A 15,025-nucleotide genomic window follows, 5' to 3' on the forward strand; every position below is an offset into this window, starting at 1 on the left:
ACCACTAACACACACAGATACACCACTAACACACACAGATACACCACTAACACACACAGATACACCACTAACACACACAGATACACCACTAACACACACATACACTCTAACACACACAGATACACCACTAACACACACAGATACACCACTAACACAGATACACCACTCACACACACAGATACACCACTAACACACACCGATACACTAATAACACACACAGACACTCTAACACACACAGATACACCACTAACACACACCGACACACTAATAACACACACAAACACATTACTAACACACACCGACACACCACTAACACACACTAACACAATAAAGACTCAGGAACAGAAGAAATCTGTAAACCCAATTAGAATAAACCAAATTACACAAAAACTCCGAACTAAATATCTGAATTATTGGGAAACTGAAACTAAAACTCAAAGTAAAATGTAGTTATTTATTATTTGTTGTTATTTGTTATTTGGCCCTAAACAGACACTACAGTGCAGCAGACTATCTGAGCACAGTATCCGACCATAAATTAAGAAACACCCTGACGAGGTACAGACTGAGCGCACACGACCTGGCCGTGGAGACGGGGCGACACACCCGGTCCTGGCTGCCCCGGGAGGAGAGGTCGTGTCAGCACTGCACTCTCAGTACAGTAGAGACGGAGCTGCACTTCCTCACCCGGTGTACCAAGTACCACCACGTCCGCTCCCAATTCTTCCCTAAATTTAATAACATCATCCCCAACTTCACCTCCCTCCCAGACCTCGACAAACTGCCCCACCTACTGGGGGAGCACAGAGAGAGCTGCACACTAGCAGCACTCTATACTCACACCTGCCACCAGGTGAGGGACAGTGGGTGACCATGTCTCATACACACACACACACACACACACACGCACACACAAGCACACATACACACACACGCACAAACTGATTGTTTTACTACCTCATTATTGTAAATATTATACTTTTTATTGTTATTATTTTGCACTGTTTTTATTAATATTTTATTCTGTTCTATATTTTTTGCACATGTAACTGTTCTGTATATTTTTGTTCTTTCTTATTTTTATTGTTTATATTTCCCTGTAACTTGCTTTGGCAATACGAATGCCCTTATTTGTCATGCCAATAAAGCTTCTTTTGAGTTTGAGTTTGAGTGTATCAGTGTGTGTGTGTATCAATGTGTGTGTGTATTAGTATGTCAGTGTGTATCAGTGTGTGTGTGTATCAGTGTGTGTGTGTATCAGTGTGTGTGTGTATCAGTGTGTGTGTGTGTGTGTATCAGTGTGTGTGTGTATTAGTATGTCAGTGTGTCAGTGTGTATCAGTGTGTGTGTGTGTGTATCAGTGTGTGTGTGTATTAGTATGTGTCAGTGTGTATCAGTGTGTGTGTATCAGTGTGTGTGTGTATTAGTATGTGTCAGTGTGTATCAGTGTGTGTGTGTATCAGTGTGTGTGTGTATCAGTGTGTGTGTGTATTAGTATGTCAGTGTGTATCAGTGTGTGTGTATCAGTGTGTGTGTGTATTAGTATGTGTCAGTGTGTGTCAGTGTGTATCAGTGTGTGTGTGTGTGTGTATCAGTGTGTGTGTGTGTATCAGTGTGTGTGTGTATTAGTATGTGTCAGTGTGTCAGTGTGTATCAGTGTGTGTGTGTGTGTGTGTATCAGTGTGTGTGTGTATCAGTGTGTGTGTGTATCAGTGTGTGTGTATTAGTATGTCAGTGTGTATCAGTGTGTGTGTGTATCAGTGTGTGTGTGTATCAGTGTGTGTGTGTATTAGTATGTCAGTGTGTATCAGTGTGTGTGTGTATCAGTGTGTGTGTGTATCAGTGTGTGTGTGTATCAGTGTGTGTGTGTGTGTGTATCAGTGTGTGTGTGTGTATCAGTGTGTGTGTGTATTAGTATGTGTCAGTGTGTCAGTGTGTATCAGTGTGTGTGTGTGTGTGTGTGTATCAGTGTGTGTGTGTATTAGTATGTGTCAGTGTGTCAGTGTGTATCAGTGTGTGTGTGTGTGTGTATCAGTGTGTGTGTGTATTAGTATGTCAGTGTGTATGTGTGTGTGTGTATCAGTGTGTGTGTGTGTATTAGTATGTCAGAGTGTCAGTGTGTATCAGTGTGTGTATCAGTGTGTGTGTGTATTAGTATGTCAGTGTGTATCAGTGTGTGTGTGTGTATCAGTGTGTGTGTGTATTAGTATGTGTCAGTGTGTCAGTGTGTATCAGTGTGTGTGTGTGTGTATCAGTGTGTGTGTGTGTGTGTATCAGTGTGTGTGTGTGTATCAGTGTGTGTGTGTATTAGTATGTGTCAGTGTGTCAGTGTATATCAGTGTGTGTGTGTGTATCAGTGTGTGTGTGTATTAGTATGTCAGTGTCAGTGTGTATCAGTGTGTGTGTGTGTGTGTGTGTGTGTATCAGTGTGTGTGTGTATCAGTGTGTGTGTGTATTAGTATTTCAGAGTGTCAGTGTGTATCAGTGTGTGTGTGTGTATCAGTGTGTGTGTGTGTGTATCAGTGTGTGTGTGTATTAGTACAGTATTTCAGAGTGTCAGTGTGTATCAGTGTGTGTGTGTGTATCAGTGTGTGTGTATTAGTATGTCAGTGTGTGTCAGTGTGTGTGTGTGTATTAGTATGTCAGTGTCAATCAGTGTGTGTGTGTGTGTGTATTAGTATGTCAGTGTGTATCAGTGTGTGTGTGTGTGTGTGTATCAGTGTGTGTGCGCCTTAGTTTGTATCAGTGTGTATATCAGTGTGTGTATTTGTATCAGTGTGTGTGAACGTTGTGTGTGTGTCTCAGTGTTTAGGACCTGTGTTCCAGCACCTGTGTTCCACAAACTGTCTTTTAGGACCTGTGTCCCAGCACCTCTGTTTATCAGCTGTGTTCAAACACCTGTGTTGAGCACCTGTGTTCCAGGTTTTGTATTCCAGCACCTATGTTTATCACCTGTGTTCCAGCATCTATGTTCCGGCACCTATGTTTATCACCTGTGTTCCAGCATCTATGTTCCGGCACCTATGTTTATCACCTATGTTCCAGCACCTATGTTTATCACCTGTGTTCCAGCACCTATGTTCCAGCACCTATGTTTATCACCTATGTTCCAGCACCTGTGTTTATCCACTGTGTCCCAGCACCTATGTTTATCACCTGTGTTCCAGCATCTATGTTCCGGCACCTATGTTTATCACCTATGTTCCAGCACCTATGTTTATCACCTGTGTTCCAGCACCTATGTTCCAGCACCTATGTTTATCACCTATGTTCCAGCACCTGTGTTCCAACACCTGTGTTCAGCACCTGTGTTCCAGGTTTTGTATTCCAGCACCTGTGTTTATCACCTGTGTCCCAGCACCTCTGTTTATCACCTGTGTTCCAACACCTGTGTTCAGCACCTGTGTTCCAGGTTTTGTATTCCAGCACCTCTGTTTATCACCTGTGTTTATCACTTGTGTTCCAGCACCTATGTTTATTACGTGTTCCAGCACCTATGTTCCAGCACCTGTGTTTATCACCTATGTTCCAGCACCTATGTTTATCACCTGTGTTCCCTCACCTGTGTTCCAGCACCTCTGTTTATCACCTGTGTTCCCTCACCTGTGTTCCAGCATCCTTGTTCCAGCACCTATGTTCCAGCACCTGTGTTTATCACCTGTGTTCCCTCACTTGTGTTCCAGCACCTCTGTTTATCACCTGTGTTCCAGCACCTGTGTTTATCACCTGTGTTCCAGCACCTATGTTTATTACGTGTTCCAGCACCTGTGTTTATCACCTATGTTCCAGCACCTATGTTTATCACCTATGTTTATCACCTATGTTCCAGCACCTGTGTTTATCACCTGTGTTCCCTCACCTGTGTTCCAGCACCTCTGTTTATCACCTGTGTTTCAGCACCTCTGTTTATCACCTGTGTTCCAGCATCTCTGTTTATCACCTGTTCTAGCATCTATGTTTATCACCTGTGTTCCAGGTTTTGTTTTCCAGCACATGTGTTCAGCACCTGTGTTCTAGCACCCATGTTGCAGCACCTCTGTTTATCACCTGTGTTCAGCATCTGTGTTCTAGCACCTCTGTTCATCACCTGCGTTCTAGCACCTCTGTTTATCACCTATGTTCCAGCACCTCTGTTTATCATCTGTGTTCCAGCACCTGTGTTCCAGAACCTATGTATATGTTTATCACCAGTGTCCCATCACCTCTGTATGTGTTCCAGCACCTGTGTTCCAGAACCTATGTATATGTTTATCACCAGTGTCCCAGCACCTCTGTTTATCACCTGTGTTCCAGCACTTATGTATATGTTTATCACCTGTGTTCTACCACCTGTTTATCACCTGTGTCCCAGAACCTATCTATATGTTTATCACCTGTGTTCTACCACCTATGTTTATCACCTGTGTTCCACAACCTATGTATATGTTTATTACCTGTGTTTCAGCACCTATGTTTAGCGTCTGTGTTCCAGATTCTATGTATATGTTTATGGCCTGTGTTCCAGAACCTATGTATATGTTTATGACCTGTGTTCCAGAACCTATGTATATGTTTATGACCTGTGTTCCAGAACCTATGTATATGTTTATCACCTGTGTTCCAGAACCTATGTATATGTTTATAACCTGTGTTCCAGAACCTATGTATATGTTTATCATCTGTGTTTTAGGTTTTGTATTCCAGTGCCTGTGTTCCAGCACCTGTGTTTATCACCTGTGTTTATCGCCTGTGTTCCAGCACCTATGTTTGTTACCTGTGTTCCAGAACTTATGTATATGGTTATCACCTGTGTTCCAGCACCTCTAATTCATGAGCTGTGTTTTGGTGGTCTTTTTTTACCTCTGACCTCACTTCTCTTCTCTTGCCTGTAGATGGTAGCTGATAGTCCTGCCTGACCACCATGAGCTGGAGTTTCCTCACTCGTCTCCTGGAGGAGATCCATAACCACTCCACCTTCGTGGGAAAGGTATGGCTCACCGTCCTCATCATCTTCAGGATCGTCCTGACGGTGGTGGGCGGCGAGTCCATCTACTCGGACGAGCAGTCCAAGTTCACCTGCAACACCAAACAGCCGGGCTGCGACAACGTCTGCTACGACGCCTTCGCGCCGCTCTCTCACGTCCGCTTCTGGGTCTTCCAGATCATCATGATCTCCACGCCGTCCGTCCTGTACCTGGGTTACGCCATCCACAAGATCGCCCGCGCCACCGAGCCGGGGCGACGGAGGAAACTCCAGAGGCAGCGCAGGAGGAACCCGAGGAACCGGTGGAGGGATGGAGATCACACCGAGGAGGACGATAACGAGGATAACGAGGACGACGATGCTGAGCCCATGATCTACGAAGACGTGCTGGAGCTCCGGGAAACCAAGACGCCGAAGGAGCAAAAAAACACGACCCACGATCCTGCCAAGCACGACGGGCGTCGCCGAATCATGCGAGAAGGTCTGATGAGGATCTACGTCCTTCAGCTGATCTCCCGTGCCATTTTCGAGGTCTTCTTCCTGGTGGGTCAGTACCTTCTGTACGGGTTCCAGGTCTACCCGTCGTACATCTGCGACAGAATCCCGTGTCCCCATCTCGTGGACTGTTTCGTCTCGCGTCCCACCGAGAAGACCATCTTCCTGCTCATCATGTACGTCGTGAGCTGCCTCTGCCTGCTGCTCAACGTCTGCGAGATGTTCCACATCGGCGTCGGCGCCTTCCGAGACGCCATCCGCAAGCGGCGCGTCAGGGACCGCGACCTGCGATCCTGCGCCTTCCCGTACTCCAGGAACTTTCCGGCCTCGCCCCCGGGGTACAACTTCGTGGTGAAGTCCGAGAACCAGAACGGCCTCCTGTCTCAGCACCAGAACCCCGACCACGACGGCGCCGCCCTGTGTCAGAACCAGGATCAGAACTGCACCAGTCTGGACGAGAACGTCCCGCCGGACCTTACAAGTCTGCATCACCACCTGCGTGTGGCGCAGGAGCAGCTGGACATGGCGTTCCGGACCTACAGCGCCATAAACGCGCCGCTCTCCAGAGCCAGCAGCCCGGCGTCCGAGCAGAACCGCATGAACCTGGCTCAGGAGAGACAAGGAGCGCGACCCAAAGCTGGAACCGTGGTGAGGAACGGTAAGACCTCCGTCTGGATCTAGTCACGAACGCTGATGTGGATCTTCAGACCGGTGACACACGTGCTTACTAATCCCAACATCGGTTCTTCTTCAGCATAACAAGAACTTAGAGGTTCCATAAGTGTTCCACTTTAGATGAGCTCTCCAAGAACTCCAGAAGAACCTCCTGTAGATCTGAGACCCACAACCCCAACCAAAACTAGAGAGGAACAGTGCGTCGTAATGTCTGTACAACTCTTATTAGCTCCCATTCCAAAAAAGATGGGACGGCAGGAAAATAGAATCCCAGAGTTCACGTCAGGTTGTCTGTCTAAATCTCTCAATAATATTATGGACTGTAGATGGTAAAACATCCATAAATTCATTTTAGTTTTGTGTATTGTAAAAAAATGTCCTTGAATTCTTGAACTAATCACTCACACACTGAAAGGTTGAGAGTTCAAATCCCAGCCACTGTCGGGCCCTTGAGCGAGGCCCTTAGACATCTCTGCTCCAGACAAGCTGGGATATGCGGAAAGAGAATTTTCTTGTACTGTACATGTGTATTTGTATATATGACAAATAAAGGCGCTCTATTCTATTCTAAATCTTTTAACAATATTATGGACGGTAGATGGTAAAATCTACATCCTAAACTCTTTTATGTCTCACATTAACCCTGTCCCAACTTTTTTGGAACGTGTTCTGGGCATTAAATACTTCTTCGTTCAAAAGTATTCTTCGTTCAGAAGCTTCTCACAAGACTTTGAAGTGTGTCTGTGTTTGGGAACTTGTGCCCATTCAGTAGTACAAAGGATGGCAGCATTGATCAGTTGGTGTTCCGGTTCATCCCAGTGCTGTTGAGTGGGGCTGAGCTCTTTCTTATATGTACCTGTATATATTTAATGTATTTATATGATTCTATGTATATATGAACTTGCTCCTGATCAGACAAAGTAACCACTGTCAATATTTCATGCTAATGATAATATATACGTATATATATTTTTGGTTAGGATAGTTTTGATGTTATAGGTGTCACCATGGTAACGTGTATAAAGTCGAGGTTTAAATATTTAACAAACACATCAATAACCATCCAACTATGTTATTAAACAAGACGACTAACAAACGCACCAATCCATTTTATCAGCTGCACTTACCATATAGAAGCACTTTGTAGTTCTACAATTACTGACTGTAGTCCATCTGTTTCTCTGCATGCTTTGTTACCCCCTTTCACCCTGTTCTTCAATGGTCAGGACCCCCACAGAGCAGGTATTATTTAGGTGGTGGATGATTCTCAGCACTGCAGTGACACTGACATGGTGGTGGTGTGTTAGTGTGTGTTGTGCTGGTATGAGTGGATCAGACACAGCAGCGCTGCTGGAGTTTTTAAACACCGTGTCCACTCACCGTCCACTCTATTAGACACTCCTACCTAGTCGGTCCACCTTGTCAGAGACGATCGCTCATCTATTGCTGCTGTTTGAGTCGCTCATCTTCTAGACCTTCATCAGTGCTCACAGGACGCTGCCCACGGGGCGCTGTTGGCTGGATATTTTTGGTTGGTGGACGATTCTCAGTCCAGCAGTGACAGTGAGGTGTTTAAAACTCCAGCAGCGCTGCTGTGTCTGATCCACTCATACCAGCACAACACACACTAACACACCACCACCATGTCAGTGTCACTGCAGTGCTGAGAATCATCCACCACCTAAATAATACCTGCTCTGTGGGGGTCCTGTGGGGGTCCTGACCATTGAAGAACAGGGTGAAAGGGGGTAACAAAGCATGTAGAGAAACAGATGGACTACAGTCAGTAATTGTAGAACTACAAAGTGCTTCTATATGGTAAGTGGAGCTGATAAAATGGACAGTGAGTGTAGAAACAAGGAGGTGGTTTTAATGTTGTGGCTGATCGGTGTATTGTTCCACATTCACCTCATCACCAGGATTCAAATCATCTGCAGTTTGATGCACAGTGGATCTTCTGTTCCAGACACCAGAGCTTTGGAAGGTGGGAGAAAACTAAAGTATCTGGAGATGATACCACATGACCGGAGTGAGAATCAAACCCAGATCCTGAAGTCCTATTAAATATAACATAAATAAAACATCAAAACGAATCGAAAGGGAATAAAACAGCAAATATTGCAGGTGCAGCAGAGCATCATGGGTTCTGTGGATCTAAGATTGTTGTTATAGGTTTGGTATGTTCTCCCAGTGTTAGTTTGTTTTTATATCTTCCTTGCAGTAAGTATTACTAGGTGGCACCAGACACTTTTTGACATACAGTTTCCACAATTATTGCATATTCATGCACCCTCCATCCTACTTCACAGTCGTATGTTTTGCCGTTGGGTGCATGCTGCTGAATAAACCGATTGAAAATTTAAAATGGGTCTTTACTGTTTATCAGTAAGATATATTGTAAGGGACTGACATCTTGGGTTACTCCTCCACTGCATGGTACCCTGTGGAATTGAACCTTTCTAAATCGAGGAGTTGATTCTGATTTCGTGTGTCGGTTCCAACAACTAAAACACATAAAACTTAAGACATAAACAATATAAACAATATCTATATAATTAATAATCATTTACAGTATCTGCTTTGTTTTCCTGTTGTTTATTTTACTGATCTGTGACACTGAATCAGAATTGGAGTCGATTCAATTTTAAGAGTCGGGTAGTTTAATGAAAAACGTTTGGACCCTGATTCGATACATTTATACAAAGTAAATATATCTTTAAAACAAACAATGACAGCATTATAATAATATAATCATAATACTATGATAATACCCAGGAATATTTAAATAACTAATATTTAGCTTTAGAATCGACACAAAGAATCTGAATCATCTTAATACGTTTAAACTATGATTGTTCGATTCCATGAATCCGTGACAGTTGGAGTCGACTGTAATTCATTCATTCATTGTCTGCTTATGTCTTAATCCTAGTCAGGGTCGCGGTGGGTCTGATTTATTTGGCGAAAGGTAGGAAACTCCCTGGATAGGTCGCGAAACACACTAATAATAATTTAGAGAGTCGATTCTGATTCTAATTCCAGTTGTCTAAAAACTAAAATACATGACAGAAAAAAAGCATTTTATGTAAAATAATCAACGATACATCGTCATTAATGTAGAATAACCTCATATTTATACGCTGTTTAACAGAATATTTACCAATAATAGTGTTTTTGGCACGGCAACATTGAATCAGAATCGGAATCGACTCATTATTTCAACAAGTAATGCACAGAGAATCAACTCCCGAACAAAATGAGTCGACTCTGAACATGTTCGTCGATTCCGAACGACAAGACCGTTATTTATTCATTGTCTGGTTATGTCTTTATCCTAGTCAGGGTCGCGGTGGGTCTGATTTATTGGGCGAAAGGTAGGAAACACCCTGAACAGGTCGCAACACACTATAATTAGTTTAGGTATTTGACACAAGGAGTCAGAATCAGAGTCGATTCTGATTCTAATTCCAGTTGTCCATAAACTAAAATACATGACAGAAAAACGCAATTTTTTTGTGAAATAATCAACGATACCTCCTCGTTAATTTATAGTGACTTTATATTTATACACTATTTAACATAATCTTTACCATTAATCGTGTTTAGGCACGGCAACATTGAATCAGAATCGGAATCGACTCATCATTTCAACAAGGAACGCACGGAGAATCAACTTCAGAAAATGAGTCGACTCAGATTCTGAATATGTTTGTCGATTCCGAACGACAAGACCGTAATTAATTCATTAATTGTCTGCTTATGTCTTTATCCTAGTCAGGGTCGCGGTGGGTCTGATTTATTAGGCGAAAGGTAGGAAACACCCTGGACAGGTCGCCACACACACTAATATTAGTTTAGGTCTTTGACACAAGGAGTCGATTCTGATTCTAATTCCAGTTGTCCAAAAACTAAAATACATGACAGAAAAAAAAGTAAAATAATCAACGATACATCGTCATTAATGTAGAATAACCTCATTTTTATACAGTGTTTAACAGAATCTCTATCGTTAATCGTGTTTTTGGCACGGCAACATTGAATCAGAGTCGGAATCGACTCATCATTTCAACATGAAATGCACAGAGAATCAACTCCAGAACAAAATGAGTCGACTCAGATTCTGAACGACAAGACGGTCCGTCGCTAATCACACATTTGATTAATATGTCGTGTTTTTTACTTTATTAAAAAAACAAGATCTGCTTTTGATTCAATTTAAGTTTTAAAACATGAATCAGAACACTGTACTAATCGCCTCAGCGCAGAGTGCAGATTGTGTGCGCATGCGCTGCGGTACGGCTAATACGCATGCGCAGTGGAAGTCGCTAGAGGACATGGAGACACCAGCGGCACCACACTGACACCGGAGCGACTAGTTTGGGTTGGTTAGACTAGTAAAATGATTTAATCTGGTTCGTTTGTGATTTAAGGGACTGAGGACTGAAGATGAGAGGATTACTGAGCGGCCTGATCAGACTCAATACGCCTGTCTTACGATCTACTAGGTTAAACAGTAGTGTTTACACCAGCAGCAGTGGTAAGAAGGAAGGTTACAGTAATGACCAGAGAGGGTCCAGGTGGAACAGTGGTGCTCAGAGATGTTTGAGTAATTACTGTAACAATGGGAGACAGTTGAGGTGTTACAGTACTGACCGTCCACAGCTGAGGTGTTACAGACTGACCCACAGGCGTGTGATTAACATCAGAGGACAGGACACCAGCTCCTTCCTGCAGGGTCTCATCACTAATGACATACACCTGCTGGAGGAAGGACCACACCCGGCTCTGTACGCCCACATGCTGAGCGTGCAGGGCCGGACTCTCTTCGACGTCATCATCTACAGGTAGGAGAGACCGGGGTAAGTTCATCGCCCACCTTCTCGCTTGTCACGGGACCGTATTTGCTAAAGTGTGGCTTGGAGGCTTCCATCAACATCGTAATCGGTCCGGTGAGCTTCAATTGACCCTCCAGGTACCAGATCTGAATCTAATAAAGCACTTTTGGGATGTGGTGGAACAGGAGCAACATCTCAAACGTTTCCAGAACATTGAGGAACCAAAGGTGGAATGCAGCAAAGAACCCGAAGAGGTTCTGAGCTCGAGGTTCCAACCAGTGCTAGTATGGTGTTCCTAATAAAGTGGCACGAGTTTGGTCCTCATGATCTTTCCTCTCCAGCTCTCTACACTGCATGTTGGTTCAGATAAGGGAATCATACCAGTGGGTGGAGTGGGTGTGGTATCTGTATCTAGTTTAACCCAGAAATTTACATTCTCAGCATTTAGCGGACACTTTTATCCAAAGTGACTTACAGTACTGTGACAGTATACTGTGTAAGCAATTGAGGGCCTTGCTCAAGGGCCCAACAGTGGCAACCTGGCAGTGGTGGGGCTTAAACCAGTAACCTTTCGATTACTAGCCAAAACATTTGGTCTAGCTTCTTTTTTAGACTAATAATAAATGGCGGTTTATGCACAATATGTTCAAAAGTATGTGGACACTCAAACACATTTGGTGTGGAGAAACCTCTATGTCCTGCAGAGCCCTGACCTCAACGTTATAGACCGCCTTTGGGACGAATTGGAACGGCGATCGAGAGCTATTGACTAAATACTATTGACTGAGGTTTAAATTCAGTACTATTTAAAAACAGTACTATAACATCACAGTAACGGTACTGACATCAGTGTAACAGTACTGACATCACTGTAACAGTAACAATACTATGACGTCACTAACAGTACTGACACCACAGTAACAATACTGACATCACTGTAACAGTACTATGACATCACAGTAACAGTACTGACACCACAGTAACAATACTGACATCACTGTAACAGTACTATGACATCACAGTAACAGTACTGACATCACTGTAACAGTACTATGACATCACAGTAACAGTACTGACACCACAGTAACAGTACTGACATCACTGTAACAGTACTATGACATCACAGTAACAGTACTGACACCACAGTAACAATACTGACATCACTGTAACAGTACTATGACATCACAGTAACAGTACTGACATCACTGTAACAGTACTATGACATCACAGTAACAGTACTGACACCACAGTAACAGTACTGACATCACTGTAACAGTACTATGACATCACAGTAACAGTACTGACACCACAGTAACAATACTGACATCACTGTAACAGTACTATGACATCACAGTAACAGTACTGACATCACTGTAACAGTACTATGACATCACAGTAACAGTACTGACACCACAGTAACAGTACTGACATCACTGTAACAGTACTATGACATCACTGTAACAGTACTGACACCACAGCAACAGTACTGACATCACTGTAACAGTACTATGACATCACTGTAACAGTACTATGACATCACAGTAACAGTACTGACATCACTGTAACAGTAACAGTACTATGACATCACAGTAACAGTACTATGACATCACTGTAACAGTACTGACACTGCAGCAACAGTACTGACATCACTAACAATACTGACATCACTGTAACAGTACTGACACTGCAGCAACAGTACTGACATCACTAACAATACTGACATCACTGTAACAGTACTATGACATCACAGTAACAGTACTGACACTGCAGCAACAGTACTGACATCACTAACAGTACTATGACATCACTGCAACAGTACTGACACCGCAGCAACAGTAACAATACTATAACAATACTGTAACAGTAACAATAGGAATGTCTATCGAGAGCTATTGACTAAATACTATTGACAAAGGTTTAAATTCAGGTGTCCACTTACTTTTGGTCATGTAGTTTTCCGTATCTGCACCATTATTAACCATCTTGTCGTTGGTGTTAGGTTACCAGAGAGCTCAGATGAAGTTCTCCTGGAGTGTGACGGCTCGGTCCTGGACTCCGTCACGCGCCACCTGAAGACCTACAAGATCCGCCGTAAGGTCTCGTTGGAACCCCGGTCAGATCTCTCTCCGTGGGCATTACTGGCGCACAACTGGCACTCCACACCCACCGGGGACAGGACCACGTTCACTCCAGAGCTGAAGGACCAGAACAGGGTGGTGGTGATGGCTCAGGATCCCAGAACTCACCTGATGGGCTGGAGGGTGATCTCCGGGACTCGGGAGGACCCGTCGGATTTCATGGCATCGTGTAGCCATGGCAACACCGAGGAATATCATCGCCATCGCTACAGACTCGGTACGGACCGCCGTTATGATCCTATTTACGTTAAGGCTCTTTGGAACTCTGTTAGTTGCCTTGTGTGGTCCAGTGGAGCCCCGTCCACTAGATGCTGCTTGACTTTGACGATGAGGTTCAGGATGACTGAGATTTGGTGTTCCACAGAGCTGCTGTAATCAAACAGCTCAGTCGGCTTTCCAGTTCAGCTTGAAGTAGTAGGTTGAGGGGCAATTATATTTTCACAATATAAGCAAAAGTATTGGGACGCCTCCACTAACGACTGAATTAATGTGTTCAGCCACAACAGCTACTAACACTGTAATAAATCTTTTAGATATTTTTATATCAGAACATTGGAAAAAAATATTTGTGAGGAAAAAGTCTGAACCTGTGCCATCATTGTGACATCACTGTTACAGTACTGACATCACAGTAACTGTAACAGTACTATAACATCACAGTAACAATACTGACATCACAGAAACAGTACTGACATCACGGTAACTGTAACAGTACTATAACATCACTGTTACAGTACTGACATCACTGTTACAGTACTATAACATCACAGTAACAGTACTGACATCACGGTAACTAACAGTACTATAACATCACAGTAACAGTACTGACATCACGGTAACTGTAACAGTACTATAACATCACAGTAACAGTACTGACATCACGGTAACTGTACTATAACATCACAGTAACAGTACTATAACATCACAGTAACAGTACTATGACATCACTGTAACAGTAACAGTACTATAACATCACAGTAACAGTACTATAACATCACAGTAACAGTACTATAACATCACAGTAACAGTACTATGACATCACTGTAACAGTAACAGTACTATAACATCACTGTAACAGTACTATGGCATCTATATAACAGTACTGACACCGCGGCAACAGTAACAATACTATGACCCCACTGTAACAGTACTATGACATCACAGTAACAGTAGTGACATCACTAACAGTACTGTGGCATCACAATAACAGTACGATGACATCACTGTAACAGTAGTGACATCACTGTAACAGTACTGTGACATCACAGTAACAGTACTATGACATCACAGTAACAGTACTGTGACACCACTGTGACAATTCTGTGACATCACAGTAACAGTACACATCCTCCTTGCCTTGTCGTTGCAGGGGTACCGGAGGGTGTGAGGGACCTCCCCCCGGGCGACGCCCTCCCTCTGGAGTCCAACCTGGTCTTCCTGAACGGGATCAGCTTCTCTAAAGGCTGCTACCTCGGGCAGGAGCTCACGGCCCGCACCCACCACACCGGCGTCGTCCGCAAGCGCCTCATGCCCGTCAGCCTCTCCGTACCCGCCGAGAACCTGCAGCCGGGGGGCGCCATCCAGTCCCACACGGGCAAACCGGCAGGGAAGCTCAGGTCAGGGGTCGGGGAGCTCGGGCTGGGCCTGGTCCGACTGAATCACGCCAAAGAGACGCTCACGCTGACCAACCCTCCGGACGAGAGGGTGACCGTCACGGCGACGGTGCCCGGATGGTGGCCCGGCGACGTCAGGGAAACGTTCGAAACGTGATGGTGGGCGATTATTAAAGATAATGCACGTTTTATTATGTTTATATTGTTTGTTTCAATAAATTTGTGGACATTAAAGCTTCAATCGTGTTGTGACATCACTATCTAGTTCCACTCAACTACCATGAGCTCATCAATGCAGCTCACATA

General features: G+C 43.9%; 2 protein-coding genes across 2 annotated transcripts in view; both read left to right on the plus strand.

Moving 5' to 3' along the window:
• The window catches only part of gjc2 (gap junction protein gamma 2), a 39,069-nt gene extending 32,364 nt beyond the window's left edge, over window positions 1-6,705 (plus strand). Inside the window, exon 2 of the mRNA XM_062994581.1 lies at window positions 4,872-6,705. Coding sequence (XP_062850651.1) covers window positions 4,901-6,139 — 1,239 coding nt within the window. The 5' untranslated portion in view covers window positions 4,872-4,900 and the 3' untranslated portion in view covers window positions 6,140-6,705. The remainder of the gene's footprint in view (window positions 1-4,871) is intronic.
• A 3,761-nt stretch (window positions 6,706-10,466) lies between these two features.
• iba57 (iron-sulfur cluster assembly factor IBA57) lies at window positions 10,467-14,960 on the plus strand. The gene is made up of 3 exons (XM_062994583.1): window positions 10,467-10,977; window positions 12,968-13,323; window positions 14,476-14,960. Exons 1-3 carry the CDS (start codon window positions 10,580-10,582, stop codon window positions 14,874-14,876), a joined length of 1,155 nt encoding a protein of 384 aa, XP_062850653.1. The 5' UTR covers window positions 10,467-10,579; the 3' UTR covers window positions 14,877-14,960.
• Window positions 14,961-15,025: the final 65 nt, after the last annotated feature.

This window comes from Trichomycterus rosablanca, chromosome 4 (genome assembly GCF_030014385.1).
Source record: "Trichomycterus rosablanca isolate fTriRos1 chromosome 4, fTriRos1.hap1, whole genome shotgun sequence".
In the NCBI taxonomy this organism is placed as follows: Eukaryota; Metazoa; Chordata; class Actinopteri; order Siluriformes; family Trichomycteridae; genus Trichomycterus; species Trichomycterus rosablanca.

Excerpts from the sequence above, each read along its gene's own strand:
- iba57 (XM_062994583.1), top strand. The coding sequence starts at position 10,580 with ATGAGAGGATTACTGAGCGGCCTGATCAGACTCAATACGCCTGTCTTA. Across the intron at positions 10,978-12,967 it reads TTCGACGTCATCATCTACAG|GTTACCAGAGAGCTCAGATG; the intron begins GTAGGAGAGACC and ends CGTTGGTGTTAG. Across the intron at positions 13,324-14,475 it reads TCGCCATCGCTACAGACTCG|GGGTACCGGAGGGTGTGAGG; the intron begins GTACGGACCGCC and ends TTGTCGTTGCAG.